This window comes from Callorhinchus milii, unplaced genomic scaffold, assembly GCF_018977255.1.
Source record: "Callorhinchus milii isolate IMCB2004 unplaced genomic scaffold, IMCB_Cmil_1.0 Scaffold25, whole genome shotgun sequence".
NCBI classification, from domain to species: Eukaryota; Metazoa; Chordata; class Chondrichthyes; order Chimaeriformes; family Callorhinchidae; genus Callorhinchus; species Callorhinchus milii.
The window spans coordinates 4,768,297-4,787,250 of record NW_024704766.1 but is presented as its reverse complement, the minus strand read 5'-3'; the positions used below and the strand labels follow the sequence as shown (position 1 = coordinate 4,787,250).

The 18,954-nt window shown below is 50.9% G+C and overlaps 1 protein-coding gene across 1 annotated transcript in view; it reads right to left on the bottom strand.

The window, feature by feature from the left end:
• The window catches only part of LOC103180321 (cell adhesion molecule 1), a gene marked incomplete at its 3' end in the record, with an annotated part of 177,288 nt that overhangs the window by 21,857 nt on the left and 136,477 nt on the right, over positions 1-18,954 (bottom strand). Inside the window, 6 exon segments of the mRNA XM_042343894.1 lie at positions 5,091-5,260; positions 6,324-6,420; positions 11,174-11,359; positions 12,403-12,540; positions 13,150-13,302; positions 13,742-13,888. Of these exon segments, the coding sequence (XP_042199828.1) occupies positions 5,091-5,260; positions 6,324-6,420; positions 11,174-11,359; positions 12,403-12,540; positions 13,150-13,302; positions 13,742-13,888 (891 nt within the window).

Below are 18,954 nucleotides of genomic sequence, written 5' to 3'. Positions count from 1 at the left end.
CCTCACCAATCGCCCCCCACCCCACCCCCGACCCCCCCACCACCCCTTTGCGAAAAGCCCGGTGGAGGAGGTGAAAGCAGATGACGAGGAGAAATAAAACCGGGGGTGGGTGGGGTGGGGTGGGGGTGGGAATCGCATTCCGCAACAGGGATCGCAGCTGATGCAAGCGATTAATGATACTCTTCACCGTGTGCCCTCGTGCCAAATGCGAGGCTGTGTCTCCCAGCTCGACGGTGTCTTGTGGACAGTGTAACTAACACCTCTTCGTCTGATCTGTGTTTACTGTGAGGTGTTGGCGTAAATCGCCAGCTGGCACCAATCAGCCTAAATCTTTGTACGTGCACCAACGAAAGGTTAGAACAATTCGCAGCTGCAACGTCTCAAATGTTAACGGCTTCATTTTTACTGCAACCCAACTGGATTGTGCGGGACAATTAAGAGGGTGGAAGGAAGGATGGAGGGAGCTGTGTGTGGGGCGCGGAGGTGTATGTGGGGGGTGTGTGTGTCTGGGTGGGGTGTGTGTGTGTGTGTGGGCTGTGTGTCTGTGGGGTATGGGTGGGGGGGTGTGTGTGTGTGGGCTGTGTGTCTGTGGGGTATGGGTGGGGGTGTGTGTGGGTGGTGGGGTGTGTGTGTTGGGGATAGGTGTGTATATGGGGTGTGTGTAGGGGAAGGGGGTTGGTTTGTCAGTTGCTATTGATATACGCTGTTTATTCCAGGAGGGATTTTTGAGAATTTATTTTCGCGAACGTCAATCAGGATCCTTTTATATAGAGAGCAACAACTTCGAATCATTTGCTTTTGCTCTCGTGGGTGTGTGTGTGTGTGTGAGTGTGTATGTGTTGCGTCGTGTCTGTGTATTTGCTAAACAGGCAGTGTAGGGACAGACAGGCTTGGTGGAGTTATGGAGCCTGACAGTGCGAGGAAACTGCATTAAACATGCACACATTCGCGTCAAGGCAGTGCTGGCTTAATGATTATCTCTCTGGTGACGGTAATTCCGCTCGCTCAAGCTGTTAGAGCAGCAACTCTTCCCGCGTCTGTATGTACCCTCAACTCCATCAGTGGCCTTCGCTGTGCGATATTTGGGGAACAAAGTCGAACCCGGAGAACGGCCGAAACGAAAGGGATCCTGATTAAGGATATTAATGATAATACTTTGCGGCCGGTTTATAACCAGCGCGGACGGCCAAATCATTGCCAAACAGTGCGGAGGTGCATTTACACTCCACGCTCACACTACTTCCCACTGGAGGGTCAATGGCGAGAGAAGTCTGGTCAGTTTTAACCTGTGTGACAGTCTTACTCCTACATTGAGAGAACGTTTCCAGCAGAGGGGGTGGGTGGGGCGGGTGGTCCTTATGCATTGCACCGGGAACTCAATTTATTTTTTTTGCTCTCTAACTCATTATGATGAGTTCCTTTTTTAACCTGTTCGGGTAACAGATGGAACGACTATTTTCACATATATATATATTTGTATATATAATATAAATATACATATATATAGAGAGAGAGAGAGGTTGACAGGGGTTGCTGTTGGAATAGAGACTTGGCAATGAGCAACCTTTTGAGAGTAGCTGAATTCATTAAGGCACATTCCTTAAAAAAAAGGTCAGGTTAACAGTTCCACCGATGGGAAGACACTTCTGAGAGGTTAAACAAGTTGGAGCAGAAGAACACAATCCAATCAGTCCCGACAGAACAGTGCGTATCCCCAGTGAGCGTCAAACAGTCCCTCTGGCCTCTTTCCCACGGATTAACAACTCTTTTACTTCAAATTTGCTTCTTCTAGACTCCCTCTCCTCCCCCCCCCCCCCCCCCCCCCCATTCCCCATCCCCCAAACCCCCATTCTTTTCATTCACGGGAAGAGAAGGGATTCTCCAAAATTCTCCCAAGTCGAAATCGTCCTCCAAGCGGGTCTCCGAATTTATTGAAACCGTTTCAGTCTCCAGCAGTCGATTGGAGCCGAACAAATTGGTGCGCAATTTGGGAGCGAAACGCGGCAGACAACTGCGCCGCAGCGGTGTCCCACAAACAGTCGTGGATTGAAGTGACCGATTTATCATTCGTAGGAGTTTTTCAAGGTTTCATCGACTCAGCAGTGAGAAAATTTAGACAAGACATCCCGCTTCCCATTAGGAATACTCCCCCGCGCCCCCCCCCGCTCACTGTTACAGCACTATTCAGAAGAGAGCGTAACCAACTGCAGGTAAGTAAGCACAATTCCCCCCCCTCAAAAAAAAACCTTCCAGATTTTCTTTCATGCAGTTAATGAGCCTTCGCAAGTCTCCCTGTGTTGTCCTATGCACCGTATTCACTTCTTCAGCAAACCTCGGTCAGGGCATCTCTGCTGAGCAGGTATCCCATAACATGTCCGCTCCTCTTCTACATAAATCTGGTGTCCGCGCACAGCTCTTCCCCCCACCCCTTCTTTTAGTTCATAACACACAGTGCAGAATCGCTTCGAGATGCCGTCCGGAGTGAAGGCCGCTATATATAAATGCAAGTTGGTGTGGCAGAAAGTAATCAGATTTTCATACAACCTTTTCATATAACAATTATATTGTATATAACGTAATTCTCTCACTCTCTACAGCACTGAAGGAGACCATTCGGCCCATCATGCATGTGCCAGCTCTTTGAAAGAGCTGCCAACTAGTCCTCCTCCTCCTCTCTTACCCCAAGGCCTTGTAAATTTTCCTTTTCTGGTACATATCCAATTATATACGCTTGATATGGCGAGATGTTCTGAGCAACAGAGGTCAAATGTTGCCTGAACTCAGGTATCTGTAAACCAGTCAGCTGCTCACTGCACTCTGTCCAATTTCCGTTGTGATGACAATTCTATCAGCTTTCAATCCAGATTGGTGTCGGAGATTCTGTGCCAACTCTGGCTGTTATACCACGGTGCAACAGAAGTCCTCCGCGGCTCAGCCATCCGGTGGTGGTTGGGGCTGGGATGGTGGGGGCAGGGGTGGTGGGATGGGGCTAAGGGTATCTCTCGTCAGGAACAATTTATTGCTCATTTGATATAGTGTCGAAAGCACAGTTTCAAAGCAAATGTCATGGCCAGTCTTTCTCCATGACGACCTGGCCTGAACGTTAGGGGTTCTTCCAAACCCTATGTTCAACCCTCAGTGCCTTGAGACGTCCTCCCGACGTGAAAGGGCGCTGTACAAATGTAATTTTGGATTGTATTATATGTTCAAACAGAGCCATGGGATTTTCTCTCCAGAACCGTCAAGATGAGAGCCTGGTTTTAATGTCTGGATGCCACCTCTAGCAGTGAAATAATAACAACAGTAACCCTTGCATTCGATACAGCGCCTTATCACGTCTTCGAGACGTCCCAAAGCGCTTCGCAGAATATGCCGTGAAGTGAATTGACTGTGTATTTTGTGGAGGCCAACTGCACACAGCAGCGTCCCACAAACAGTCGTGGATTGAAATGCCACCAGTTCCAACTGAGATGGGTTAGGTGCCCCTTGCCGTGATTTGTAGGCTCCAAGCATAAAGGTATCACACTAAAGCTCCGTAAGGCACAGGCTCTCACAGTGACCCCTGCTACCCTCAACCCTAAGCCTCCGGTTTGCTGAAGGACTCCCAGTGTACGGTGCACAGAAATCCTTTTTAAGAAGCGCTGCAAAGAATAAAGCCAACGCTTTTTAATTCATTCATTTGAAATGACCTGCGGGGAAAGTACTTGCCATTCAGTTTAGGTACGCATGCAATTACCCTCTCCTTTACTGCAGGCGTTAAGACAATGCAGGGTGTAATTAAGCTACTTCTGCATGTGGTTGTGTGTTCCCCGATATTTAGCTCCAACTTGATGGCTCTCAGAGAAGTCTTCCAGTGTTATTGCAAGCTGCGTTGAAAAGGTCAGTCTTACACCACGACACAAGAGTCATGCCAACAGCAAGCGAGCAATTCCTAAACACATGCAGATGATCGATGCACTACCTCATCGGGTTTAAAAGAAACCACTTATTGTATACCACTTTGCGCTTTTAAGTCAAGGGCACAATTTGGAAAGAAAAAGAAAGTGTTTGAATTACATTTTTTTGTGTGGCAGGAACAATAGCTCGCGTGTGCAGAAGAGCTCGTCGAGCATTCATTCGAGTCCTCTCGCGAGTCGCAGAAGTCGAGTCTGATCCCCAGTGTTAGAGGAACGAGCGCCACAAACACTGATTAGACAAGCTAAGGCTCTTCAGTCTCGAGAGGGTATATCTCGGAGGGCATCTCGTGGAGAAGTGCATAACATTTTAAATGGGATTGAAAAGGTGAACCCAGCACACTAATTGAGGTATGTGTCAAGTTGGTAGAGCAAGAGGACGTTGGTTTAGAATTGTAAAGGGCAATTTCAGGATAGTTCGCCAGGAAGTTTCTATCTGTCTGCAGAGGGTAATTAATCTGGGTGGGATTCATTTGACAAACAGCTCGATGCTTGCTGTGATGGGAGGATAGAGGGAGGGGATGGGTGGTCTGGAAGGATGAGGTCAGATGGGCCGAAGGGCCTTCTTTACCCGACTTAATTTTGCCGTCTTGCGAAGGCAGCGTCTCATTCCCTGGGGGGGGGGGGGGGTGTACAAGGCTGTGCCTCAAACCTCAGGGTTTTGTTCGTGAAGAAACTTGCCCCGAAAGTCGAGACTCGGGGGTTTAATGCGCTACTGACAAAGCACAAATGACTCTAATTAAACATCTTCCCTTTAGCGAGTGGCGAATATCTTTCAACACCAGAGAAAAAATGACAGGGATTGGGAGGGAGGGAAGAGGAATAAAGAATGTTAAGTGCTCTCTGCCCACACAGAGAGGGAAAATCTCAAATTGGACTTGAGATTGTAAATTCAGTGGTATACAATAAGTGTCGGGTTCTATTCTAGAAATCACACCGTATGTTTTTTATATTTTGGCAAGGCAGAGAGAGTAAAGGAAAAAAGAAAAGGTCATTCCAATTCTAAGTGGGCACCACGCAAGGAACAAACATTCACCCATTAGCATTGTCTTACTTTCCATTTAAACGAGGCAAACCGGGCTTCTAAACTAGGAGGAGAAGGGCAAATGGAAAGGAATGTTTGGAAGTTGTACCTACCGTAGACAAACAAGACGTAATCGTCGGATGATTCCCCGATGTCGTTAGATGCCTGACACCGGTACGTCCCATTGTCAGTCTTATTTAGGGACTCAAGGACTAAGTTCCCAACGGACAAGGCAACGCGATCGGGCATCTCATCGTCCACTCGTTGCCAGTAGACTTCGGGTCTGAGGAAGAACATTGACACAAGTGATTGCACTGCTACACTAACAGAAACTTGCATTGATTATAGCACCCTTTGGGGTGGGTGGGGGGGTGGGGGTTGGTCCCAGAGCGCTTGATAGGGGCCGGTTAAACAGAGGCATGTGTGTGGCGTGAGGGAACTTGCCTACGTTTGCATCGCCTTAAATTTTGAGATGGAATGGGCTCATGGGGCGAGGGCTAGGAATTCCCGGCCTCTGGTTTCTGCTCTTTTCTGACCACCACCACCCACCGCGCCACCCCCCACTCCCTCGCGCCCCCTCCCCCCCCAACTCGCTGCAAGGATTCTCCCTAAAAGTCCACCGGAAGCAAGAAGAGCTTTGTAACACAAAAAAAAAGAATGCTTTTCACGGCGCTACTTTGTAATGAACCGGCACTTTGCTCACTCGGTAGGTTTTAACATTCATTTGAAGAGAGACTCGAGAAAAACATGATCAATGGCCACGGGGGGGAAAAGAGGCGTGTGATATTTAATAATAATAATAACCACTGTGTTTGTCCCCAGTGACTTCTGTCATCGAGCCATCTCAAAGTAAATAGCAGAAATGTATTGAAAAAGTTGGATTGACTGTGTATTTTAAGTCGTACATCTGCCCAAGTCCCATACAAGAGTTTGTATTCTGTTCAAGTTTGACGTAACTCATACTTTGCACAAGTCATATTTAAATTTATGGTCCTGACTGATAACGACCTATGTGAGGTTTACTGTATTTGGGGGCAGGTGAATGAATGCCGGAGTCAAAAGGCACTGACGTGGCAATCTTCGATGGAGACGATATTCCTCGCCAATTTAAACTCTGAATGCATTAACTTCAGTTAACAGGAGAGTTGTTCTGTGAATAATAATAATGATCCTTGCATCGGATCCAGCGCCTTCGCACATCGTCGAGACGTCTCAAAAGCGCTTCACGGAATATACTGTAAAGTGAACTGACTGCGCGTATTATCTTGTGGGCGAAACGTGACCGAAACGAGCACCAAACAACTGAAATGAAACGAAAGCTTTCGGCACAGAGCGTCCACACTTACTGCGGTTTCCCGATCGCTGTGCAGCTCAATTCCAGAGTATCTCCTTCTCTTGTCAGGCCTTGGGGTTGGCTGACGGATATCTCCACCACTGGCTTGTCTGGAGAGAGAGAGAGAGAGAGAGAGAAAACAGCAAGGTTATCAGAAACACGTTTTCCAGGAGGGCGAATGGGGGTAGAGGGGAGTTGGAGAGTGGGAGAACTTCTATTGTATCACGGACCTTCCGAGTAATCAAAGTTCTTCAACTGAAATCTATCTCTCCGATTTGGCCGACCTTTTCAAATCCATTTCACGGCAAGTGTATCGTAAGAGGCACCCGAGCCAACTCCGTCTCAGTGATGCTCAGCAAGAGATCCACAGTCTCTCGTGTGACAGATAACAACAAGAGATTTATAACCAGAAGCATCCTGTACGCCTCCTTTCGTGTCGGGAGGATGTGCCGAGGCGCTGGGCAATGAGGGGCTTTGCGCCCGAGCTGCGGGTTGGGGTCAGATAGTGGTGGAGGGCGAGGGGAGTGCCTCCTCCCTGATTCCCCCTCCCGCCCCTTCTCCTCTTCCTAACCAGCAGCCAGTTCAGTTCATCTCCGAAGAGACGAGTTGGGGGTGAGTGTTCATCCTCGTAGATAGGCTGAGAGCCCAGCAGGTGGAGCAGTGGCGACAGGGGAGAGACGAGACGAGACGAGACGAGGGTTGACAGCCTTCTGCTGTCACTCAAGGCAGCCCCAGCCCTCCCCAGCCCAGGAGAGCAGTGTTCCACCTCACTAATGCAATCACCCAGTGCCAAACTCAATTCGCAAGGCGTAATCAGGTTTCACTGCCAAGCCTCTGTTCGGGGCTTGAAGCGTCGAAGGAGAGAGAGAGATTCAAGTAAACAACACCCAGCCATTGCAGCGCCCCAATTCGACAGGGAATTGAAAGGTCCAGGGTCAGAACGCAAGGCCACGCGTAACGCAAGAGACCCTCTGGTCACGAACGGGCTGGTTAACTGGGGATAGACGGGTCAGGGATATCTGTATGCAAATGTAGTCGTCTTCTTGTTGTTGTATGGAAATAAATGACTTAATAATCCTTGCATTTGGTACAAGAGCCTCATTATTTCATTCGAGAAGTCTCAAAGCCTGTCAAGTGCAGTGACTGTGCGTTCTGCGGGCAAAACGCGGCAGCCAGCTGCACACAGCGGCGTCCCCGCAAACAGCCGTGGAACGACGTGACCAATTTCCCTCCCGCGTAAGGGAGAAGGGAATAGAGAACCGGGAGCGATAAAGCCCGCGCGATAAAGACTCTTTATGTGCGGGCTGAGAAGGCTGCTCCTGTGTCATATTATTCCATGTAATTCGCAGTAAAGCCGCAAATATTTGCACTGCGAGTTCCACACACAGCGAGTGGGAAAGAGTCCCTGCAATAAGCCCCGTCGCAGACCAGGCAGCTGAGGTTATAAACCCAGCCAACCATCACCAGAGGCCCTCGAGGAGTCAGTGAGGAGGGGCGAGCGAGTCAGTTACAGCACAGAACGGCACAGAGGGGGAGCGACAGGCACAGCTCGCTTTTCCCCCGACGCACAGAATTTGCGAGAATGTCAAGAGCGCAAGAGTGCGCGCGTGGTAAATGGCAAACGGGCATTTTAATCTGCCGCACGGCGGGGGCAGAGAGCTCCGGCGTTGGCACAGCAATGGGGGGTCGACGGCTGTGACAAGTCAGGGGATTGATCGCTGCAACTTGTTTGTTTTTTTCGCGTGTGCTGGCGATTCACGAGAAGTGGGCCGGTGCGATACTCCTGGTTGGAAATTGCTAGAGCTTTAAAATATGTATATATATATATATTATATATATAATATATTGCGTTTGACTGGTGTCCCTCTGCACGCACCAAAGGCAGAACCAGCTGGCGGTGCTTTTTGTACATAAGCTCCGTACGTAAGCGAATAATAATAATCCATGCGTTCGGATTATTATTGGTTATTAGTGGGGCTTCTCAGACACAAAGGGGAGGAGGGGTGTGCGAGGGCAGAGGGGTGGGTAGGTGGAGAGGGGGTGGGGTGGGGGTGGGAGAGGAAGAGAGAAAGGCAAGAGAGAGAACCCGCGAAGCAATAGGAACAATTAAGGTCACGGCGCTCTCCGAGCCACAGTCAATCTGATCGGTGGCGGTGGCAGCTGCGGGGTGGGGGGGGTGGTGGGGGGGTGGAGGGGAGAATCCCTCTGTAATCCAATCAAATTGGCGTCTCACTGCCAGGATGCCTCTATCAATCAATATTTCCTCCGTGTCTGGGGTGGTGGGGGGGGGGGGGGGGGGGGGGGGCCGGGCGGTGGGCGCACAGAGCACTTAAATCCAATAGATCTGAACTTAATAGATTTCTATGGAAAAGCAAGCTTTACCGCCCAGCGTTTATTATTATGGCTATTTATTTATTGTCTACTTAAAAGTAGAACTTAATCCTTTGGGCTGTGCGTGGGTGTGCGTTGGCCATTTTGCGATAAGCCTGCTTACTGTCACTGAGCAACAGATTCACTGCAGTAACTATAGAAACATTCTCGATTTTCCCCTGACCCCAAAAAACATGTTAAAGTGTGCCCCGGACACCCAAATTCTTCTCGCGAGGGGAAGGAAAGCTGACAAAGTACATCGCCGTTTCTCTCTTTTATTTCGTGTGTGTGCGTGTGTTGTTGTCATGTTTTTTTTTTTTTTTGCAACGCTATCACAAAACACGCACGTCGTAAGGCTTAAAAGGCTCGCTGTGTGGACTGGAGGCTGAGAGCAAACATTCGGTGCAGTCCGAGTGAGATGCTCAGCGAGTTAATGAGGCCCGAGAACAACGCGAGGTCTGTGCTTTCCATTCTCAGCAGAAATGCTTACACAAAGCTTTGCTAATGAGCTTGCAAACGAGGACACGACTGGGAAATGCGACAACTAAAATACACACAAAAAAAAAGCTAATGCACCATAAAATCAACTGAACGACAAGAGCGAGCTGCTCAGGGAAGTGTAGGGGGGGGTGTGGGGCAGTGGGTGGGGGTGGGCTTTAATCCACACGGAACGCAATGAGAATTCCGGCCGAAAGACCCCCATTTGCTAGGCTTCGCTCCACCCTCCTCCCACCCACCCACCCACCCACCCACCCCAACCCCCATCCCCTCAAAGCATTGACAACAACAGAAACAGCAGCAGCAGCAACTGACATTTACACGACGGTGCCTTTCACATCAGGAGGACGTCCCAAGGAGCTGGACAGTCTGGGATTTGGACCCGAGCTGGGGGGTTGAAAACAGGAGGGGGCGGAGGGTAGGGGCGGTAGGGGAACGAGGGGGGAAAAAACAGACTCCACTATATTGCCCCCAAAGATAGCCTCGAAGGAGTAGCCCCTTCTAGTGTGTCTCTGACATGTACTTTTCAACGTTACTCATTGCCATTCAGCACAGCTGAGGTTGATGTGTATATATATATGTGTATATATATGTATATACATATAAATACATGACCACAAATACCCCTCCATCCTGAGCCAGTTGTACAACCCTGACTTTGAACCACTCGAAAGCCGCTGGTCGGTGGCTGAGCCTCTTCTGGCTTCCCACTCGTCCCGTCAGTGACTCACTCAAGAGCTGACCTGTCATCCGGTCTTCCTTGAAGCGAGACAGGCGGCTTGACTTGCCCGTTGCCTCGCTCGCTCGCTCGCTCGCTCGAGGTCCTCTCCGTTCACGTCCACCATCTGGTTCGCGTCTTTATTGCAAGGGAATCAGGCGTACAGATAGGCCCACCTTTCAACGGCCTCCAGTCATCATGGACACGAGGTCAGGCAGTCGGGCAGGAGGTTCCGACCCGCGTGTGAATCATTGACCAAAGTTCAGCACCTGGTCTGGTGAAGCTGTCAGGTTGGTGTTGGTGTCGGTGGGGGGTGGATGGGGGGGATGGTGGGGGAAGAGGGGGCAGACTGCTTTGCACGTTGTTAAGTGGAAGTCACCTGATGGCAATTATAATCCCGATTAACTCGAGGTTAACCTCTTCGGATGGAAGGCAAACAAACTGGCGTCTCAGTCGTCCTCCCCGCCTTCACTTTGCTTTTTAACCCTCTCGCCAGAAGTTCCGAGTTCCCGCCGCCGCTCGATTGTACCATCTGTTGCAAGCGACAACAAGTCTTGCATTCGAACCCCAGGCCTTTGGCTCCAGGAGGATGTCTCAAAGCGCTTTCTTACTGCCGTTGCGAAGTGCGATTCTTCCTGTTAGCCGTGATCTTCGCCCAGCGGTGGCAGTTTAAGCTCCCTTCTAATCAAACCGAGGGTCGAAACGAACTGAGTGCAGCCCAGTGTTGCTGTTGTTGTAAGGGATGTTCTCTCCTTTGATCCCCTTTCAGGGAAATCCCGTTTACCCATCGTCGCTCCCAACTCCCATCCAACGCACAGCTCTCTGTGCTCCCGTGAGCTATTGTCAAGTGGAATAATCCATGCTTGGTTTACAACCATAATAATGATAATAATGCAGTGGTGATAATAATAATCCTTGCATTTGTTTTAGCCGCCGCCTCGTCACGTCGGAAGGATGTCTCGAAGTTACCGGCATGACTGCGGAATGGAGCCACTTGTGTAGTTTGTGGGCAAACACATTCCAAACGCCGGGAAAATTCGCTGCGCGTTATCACGGCTTCACCGTTAAGAGGAGTTTGGAGACTTCGCGAAGTAGCGTAGGGCTGGGAGGAATGCGGGGGCGCGGCTGGGGGTGGGTGAGAGGGGGGAAAACAGAGAGAGAGAGAGAGAGAGAGATGGGGAAAAAGATAGAGAGAGACAGAGAGAGAGACAGAGAGAGAGATGAAAAAATCTGCTTATGTTTTTAAGGCGAGTTCAGTTCACGGCATCTCTACTCACATAGCACATCCATGTATTTCTGTGCCTGCAACTCCTTCATCGCCTGCAGGTCTTTCACTGCTGGATGCTCCACCTGACAGGTAACAGGTAATCCATCATCGAACCGGGTGACCTGCACCACCAGAGTACTGGTGACATTGAACACTTTCTCCTCTTTGGGATCCCTCTCTGAGCTCACTGTGGTCTCTGGGGTCGGGGTGGGGGGGGGGGGGTGGACAGAAGCGGAGATTCAGAAACAAAACCACCACAATTTGACAATGATAATTAATAATAAATCCTTGCATTTCGATGCAAGGATTATTGAACACTCGTTTGATATCCTAACCAGCCTGCAATAATAATTCTTGCAATTGATACAGCGCCTTATCGCGGCTTCGAGACGTCTCAAAGCGCTTCACACGATATACCACAGAGTGAATGAACTGTGCAATTTGTGGGCGAAATGCGGCAGCCAACGTGTGATTGAGTGACCAAATTATTCTTATTATTTTCTTTTTGAAGGGATTAATTAGCCCCGGAAAGCGATCCGCGAGAGGAGGATCAGAGCATCAGCACGTGGTTCCCTAAATTGCGTGGTGGAAAAACAATGTGGGAGAGAGAGAGAAAAGTCTCTCTCTCTCTCTGTAGATATATATCCATATATAATAATTTTGAATTAAAAGCCTCGCTAAAGTAAGAACCCAGGTGTTTTTCTGCAGATTATTGGAGTGCACAATTAGAGAATTGAAAAGGTAGTTACAAAAATAATAGATCATACACACGTACACACACACACACACACATATATAATCTATGTATAGATTCATAATCTAAACCAAAATATGGACAGAAACAGAGCAGCGCGGAAACTAGAACATTTCTGCCGTGTCAATTTCACTGCAGATTTCATCAGGAGAGAATGAAAAATGGGATTAACCGTTGCTAATGGGGATTTGGTCCTTAATGAGTGTTCTCGCAACGACAGTGACAAAGGACTCTCCAGGTAAGAAAGGTGACTTTACCAGCGGGGCGGCAACAGCTCGGACGTGCCCAGCACTGCGTCAAGTACAGGGAGGAGGGGAAGAGAACTCAATTGAGTATTTCCGTTCGAAATGGGAGGGTGGGGGGGGACAGAGACAGAAAAATACGTCTGACACCACCAAAGGTCTGGAGCCCAACACTCCCCCACCCCAACCCCCCCGCCGCCCCACCCCCGAGGCGCCTTTCGTATGACAGAACGGGATCCAAACCTTTCAGCTTCTCATCTCCTTTCAGCCACTTGATCTTCGCGGCCGGCTTGCTGCCCGTCGTGCTGCACGTGAACTCGATCTGCTCGCCCTCGATCACCGTGGTCTTGTCGGCGTCGATGGTGGGCGTTTCCGGCGGGACTGTCTCATCGGAGAGCGACAACTCATAGCAATCAGTGCGCGGGTAAAGTCATTCCCCCCCCATTTCCCTCAGCCCCCCCCCACTTTCCCCCTCCCCCCGCCACCAAAAAAAACACAGCAGAGAAAATGACGCCTGAGATATCGTGTCAGACACGTGCGATGATGAACTTTCCAGGATGTCCTCTAAAAGCAAACTGTCTGCACATTTTGTGGGTGAAACACAGCAGCCAATTTGCGCACAGCCATTGAGTGACCAAATTATCATTATTATTTGATTGATTGATTGATTTTGAAGGGATTTTTACCCCCAGAAAGCGATTTCCCCGATCGACTGACACCCGGATTCCTGCTTACCGCTCGACGCGCGGAGTATGAAAGCTTGCCCAAGGAATCGCGCTCTCCCCACACCCCCCCCCACTCTCTCCCCCCCCTGCCCGGGAAGCGAACCCGGCTCCTCTCGCTTGGGAGGCGAGTGCGCTAACTAATACCCTGCGGGACTCCGGGATGCAGACCAGACTCCTGGGCCAGAAGCTGTGAAACCTCTCAAAGCGCTTCACGGGATACGCTGTAAAATGAGCCGAGGTTCGACGTCAGATTGGCACCGCTCACCGAGGACGGTGATTTCAGCGAAGGCCTCTTGTGGGGGGTCGGTGTACAGCTGGCACATGTACACCCCCTCGTCCTCCAGCGAGACGTTGGAGAGCGAGACCCGAAGCTCGTTGCTGGAGAAGTTGACCAGCTGGAAACGGTTGTCCTTCAACGCTGCAAGAGAGGAGGAACGATTGGCCAAAAGAGCCCAATGTTAGGTCGGGGGTTGGGGAGGGAGGAAGCGGGGGATTGAAGGGGGCGTTGGAAGGGGTGGGGGTACAGGAAGGATCAAATGAGGCTTTGCGAGCCACCGCTTTCCAATTCTCCTCCGTTAATCCCTGCAACTCCCTCCTCGTCTCGCCCAGGGTATTGAGACGGATCTGGATGGAGGCGAGAGAGGGGGGTGGTGGGGGGGTGTGGCGGAGGGGCTACAGGATGGAGTTCCAGACGGTGGGGGCAGAAAGGGCTGAAGGCCTGCCCGCCAATGGCGTGGCGGGCGAGGTAAAGATGGCCGGAGCCCGCTGAGCGGAGGGAGCGGACAGGTTGGGTTAGGAGATCAAGAGACACCCGGTCGACCCCACCCACCAAAAAACGCGGACGCTTGAGTACTTACGCCTGACGTCCCTGAAGTAAATTGTCTGTCGACTTGGATTCAGCAGCTGAATGACTGAGTCGTCATTTGTTTTCACTCTGCAACTGATGGTTGCTACCTCTCCTTCCACCACCACCACATTGTCAGTCACCAGATTCTGGACGTCGGCTTAAACGCAAACACACGCACAACAGAGAACCGTTAACGTGATATTAAGCCCACGCTTCAACCTGTCCCCCCCCCCCCACCCCAAACCCAAACCCTCACTGCCAACAGTGCACTTAATAAGTAATAATCATTTGATAATAATTTGTATTTGACGCAGCGTTTTCACCTCCACATAGACCGGCTCCGTGACCTCCGACTGTGGTCGGGCTTTCAGGCTCTCAAGACCCTCGTCTCTGACCTCGCCTTCGGTCACCCTCCTGACCCCCTACCTTCCTCGCCCTCCGCCCCTCCTGATTTCCCAACCCCCAGCTCGGGTCCAAACCCCTGACTGTCGGGCGCCTTTGGGAACGTCCTCCTGACGCGTAAATATAATGCGCTGTTGTCTTAACCCGTGGTCGAGATGCCTCAAAGAGCTTCTGAAGATTTTGCTGCGAAGTGTCGTTTAGTGACTGTGTTTTTCTCGGCAAACCCGGCAGCCAATTTGCGCAGCAGTGTTCCACAAACAGCCATGAAGTCGGTGCGCGCGTGTGTGTGTGTGTGCGCGCGTGTAGGAGAGCAAAATACAACGAGACAGTTCCTCTCAGAAACAGGCGAAGGGTTCACCACCACTGGGACTCATTACTTTGTGGGTTCATTAAATAATCTGAAGCAATCATCCACATCTACGGGACTCTGGGCTCCTCCGAAATGAGCCGCGCTGGCAGACAGACAGGCGCTAAAGCCAGGTTTAGCGCCTGAGTATTGGCAAATGCTTCCCACAAATGGGTGGTTTTGCATTACTTAGAAAACCTGATGTAATCACACGGGAAATAGCTGGGACCACACGCGTGTGCACGCCTACACACACCCGAGATACAGGCAGACACACACACGCGCGCGTGCGCGCGCTCACAGCAAGACACAGACAGACACACATACACACACAGACAGACACACAGAGAGAGAGAGAGAGAGAGACACACACACAGACACACACAGCGAGTTAGACAGACACACACAGATGGATAGACACACACACACACAGCAGCACAGAAACAGAGAGTGACACAGAGACAGAGAGAGAGAGAGAGAGACGGAGAGTGACATAGAGAGAGACGCAGAGACAGAAAGAGACACAGAGACAGAGAGAGAGAGAGAGAGACGCAGAGAAAGAGACACAAAACGCAGGCGTTTCAAGAGCAGCCATTTCTTCACAGGAGCCTCATTAATCACGAGCTCAAAATAATTTGGATAATTTGAATTTTTTTTTTTTTTTTTTTCTTTTCGACATCCGAGGGGGTGGGGGGGGAACCAATGACGTAGAAAAAGCCGCCGAACAGATATCAAAACTGGCTCGGAGTTCACAGCGTTCCCTCCGCCCTCATTTCATCTCTTGTATTTTCAACGTCTCACTTTAACAGACTTCTGACAAACCCGAGCACCCAAGTGCTGGACGGAGCGGAGGTGTGTAAAAGGTTCTTTATTTCTGACGGCTGCATCTGGGGGTCCTGTAGCGTATTAGTCAGAGCACTTCGCCTCGCCAGCGAGTAGAACCTGGGTTCGATTCCCGGGGCAGGTTGGGCAAGTTTCCTTCCTCCACGCGCTCCTGTTTACCCAACGTTAAGTAGGAACCAGGTCGTTAGTCGATTGACAGATCGCCTCAAAAAAAAAATGAAACGAATAATAATCCGGTCACTGGCCCCACGGCTGTTTGTGGGGACGCTGCTGTGCACAATTGGCTGCCGTGTTTCGCCCACAAAATATGCAGTCAATTCGCTTTGCAGTATATCCTGTGAAGCGCTTTGAAACGTCTCGAAGATGCGATAAGGCGTGGTATCAAATTCAAGGATTATTATCATTATTATTATTATTATTATTATTATTGTTATTATTATCATCTGCAACAAGGGAAAAAGCCACAATTTGAAACACATTTTTCTTCTTTAGCTTTGCTTTCCTTACCCCCCCACCCCCACCCGCACAGGCAAATTGCTCTCTCTCTCTCTCTCTCTATATATATACTAACTATATACAGTTAGTGTGTTAGTGTCACAGAGGGATATGAGGCTATCATACAAGCTGTGTCAGCCCGACCCACTGGGAATCACTCACACCTCGGAGTCAATGGGTTGTAGGTTGTGGGTCAGAACTTGGGAGCTCATTGTCTAAGCCAAAGTGGTCCAACTTGGCCGATTCCATCACCCCCCCATCCCCCCCCACCCCCACTCCAGCCAATTGCGCACAGCAGCGTCCCACAAACAGTCGTCGGTCGATTGATCTAAATCATCACCTATCGCAATTTTTTTGAAGGGATTACGTGTTTAAAAAAATAAAACAGAAGCACTTTAAGAGACTTTTTTGGAGGGTAGGTGGTGTGGGGGGGGGGTTATATTGTTCGGGGAGTGGAGGTAAGCACCGTCGAAGAGGTAGGTTCGGAAACCGAACCGTTGCCACTCAGATCACCATCTCAGGTGTGTGTCAATCGCAGCCCAATCTCAGTGGGGGTTAGAAGCCAAGTTTGCATTCCTCTCTCCTCTGCAGAAACCCGGTTACGTTACGACTTGTCTGTGTGGTTTTCGCTGGTTCGGCTCCAGCAAACACTCTGGAATCCCCCCGAGCCTCGGCTCTCGCCAACCTGCGCCTAATACTTTCCGGAATTAGATAAACAGGGTGCGTCACTCCGGGGAGAGGGGGAGAGAGAGAGAGAGAGAGAGAGGGAGAGGGAGAGGGAGAGGGAGAGGGAGGGGGAGAGGGAGAGGGAGAGGGAGAGGGAGAGGGAGAGGGAGAGGGAGAGGGAGAGGGAGGGGGAGAGGGAGAGGGAGAGCATTCCCACTCCAACACTCTGGAATATCCATGTGCCGGTGGGATGTGTGGGTTCTCAGCTTGGTTTGGACGCTCCAAGCTCAGAAGCACGGTGATGGGCTTCCGCATGTGTTAGACTCCCGGCTGACAACCCCCCACCCCACCCCCCCCACCCAAATGACTCGTTTGCCTCTGCCACTGAGTCTGGCCTAGGCTTGCGAGAGCCTGGTTTCTCATACTAACCTGTACTACACTCGGTGCCCTGGCTCCTCGGGCTCCCTATCGCCGAGCCGATCGATTTCAAGTTGCTCGCGCCAGTTTTTAAGCCCCTTCGCGCTCTGGCACCTCCCCACCTCCCCAACCTGCTGACCACCCCCCCCCCTCCGCCCCCGCCACCCCTCCAACCCACTGTCCCCCAGATATAACTGTCTGTTTGCAGGAGGTTGCTTTGGGCAAATTTGCTGCCGCGTTGGCTACAACACACACACACACACACGCACACACAGTCACTGCACTTGACAGTGCATCCCGTGAAGCGCTTCGAGACATCTTCCCTGCGTCAAAGGCGCCGTATAGAACGTAGGGATTATTACGGGTTTATTACTATAACGGTAGCAAACAGATTAAACGCAACACACAGAGCCTGTGTGTACGCTCAGGGCTGGGGGGGGGGGGGGGGGGGGCGGGGGTGGTGAGCAGCGATGTGTGGATGCCACTAGAGGACGCTTCTCAAGGGCTTAAAATTTCAAGCCGGTCCCACACAACGTTCCTCAAAGTCCGATTGTAAATTTTCACCGCTTCCTAGCAACGGAGAAAATCCCTCACTGCGTGTATATTTTGTGGGCGAAACGCGGCACAGCCGGTTGCGCGCAGCAGTGTGTACATGTACAGCGACTGTGGGTTTTGTATGCGAACCCACAGCGATGCCCCACTGAGAAGTCTCTCTCCGCCTCAAATACAAAGCGACGTTACTGCTCACATCCAAAGCTCCTTCTAAAGACCGGGTCTAAGCCTCAGGGGAGTGAGCTCTCTCTCTTTCTCTCTCTCTCTCTCTCTCTCTCTTTCTCTCCCCCTGCCACCCCACCCCTCCAAAAAAAGAACAGATCTGCTCCAGGGCTGTATTCTCTGCTGATAGAAAGCCAATGAGATGACTTGTTTCAGCTCGCTGTCTTTCTGCTTTTAAAGACGAAACATTCATGGGATTCCTGTCGACTGAACTGAAAGAAAAATCGATAGCGCGCTCTCTTCATCTCTCGCTAAACTCTCCACGGAGCCAAAGGAACTCCCCCCCCCCCCCCCCACCACCCCCCACCCCCACCAGGACTTTAAACCCTTAAACCCTCCCGGCTGAACAAAAACGTCCGGCATCGCTTTGTCGCTAACCACAAGAATAAAGCACAGACACGGGGCTGTGAGCTGGTGTCCAGGCTTCCTCTCCATCGCATTGCTGGGGGGGTGGGGGGGTGGTGGGGGAGTGCTCGATTGTTTAGTTGTGTTCTCTTTCTCTCCCTTGGTGTCCTGGCCAACAATCCTCCCCCACCCCCCCCCCCACCCCCGCCCCACCACCCCCATCAGTAAAACCGATTGCTCGCTCGGTGGCCGCTTTCGCCTACAAATACACCAGTCACTACACCGCACTGTAAAATCAAGTGCTTTGAGATGCCTCGATGATCTCTCTCTTACACGCAGACACACACACATGCATGCACACACACACACACACACACGCATATACATACACGCACAGACACACACACATGCATGCACACACACACATACAAACGAACATACACACAGATTGAGCTTTCCGTGTGAAATGAAGATTAAAGTCCGAAGCATTTTGTGTTTCTCTACCTTCCATCTGCTGTGCTGCCCCTGCGGGAACGAGGCGATCGGGGGAGAAAGAGGAGGGAAGAAGGCGAAGAAAAGAAAAGGAGTTTAGAAGTTAGCACCACTTTCACACACCCAAGAGAACCAGGAGAAGGCCCACAAGGCTTGAAATTACCAACAAGCTGAGCAATACAACAACAACAACGGACATTTACACGGCGCCTTTCACGTCGGGAGGACGTCCCAAGGCTCTGGACAGTCAGCGATTTGCACCCGAGCTGTGGGGTTGGGGTGGGGGGGTGGGGTGGGGTGGGGTCGGGATCAGGAGGGGTGGAGGGCTGGTAGAGGAGGGTGACAGTCGAAGAGGAGGGTCTTGAGATGGATTTGAAGGAGTCAAGGACGAAGGTAGAGGGACTGCGGGATGGAGTTGCAGAGGGTGGGTGGAGGCAGAGAGG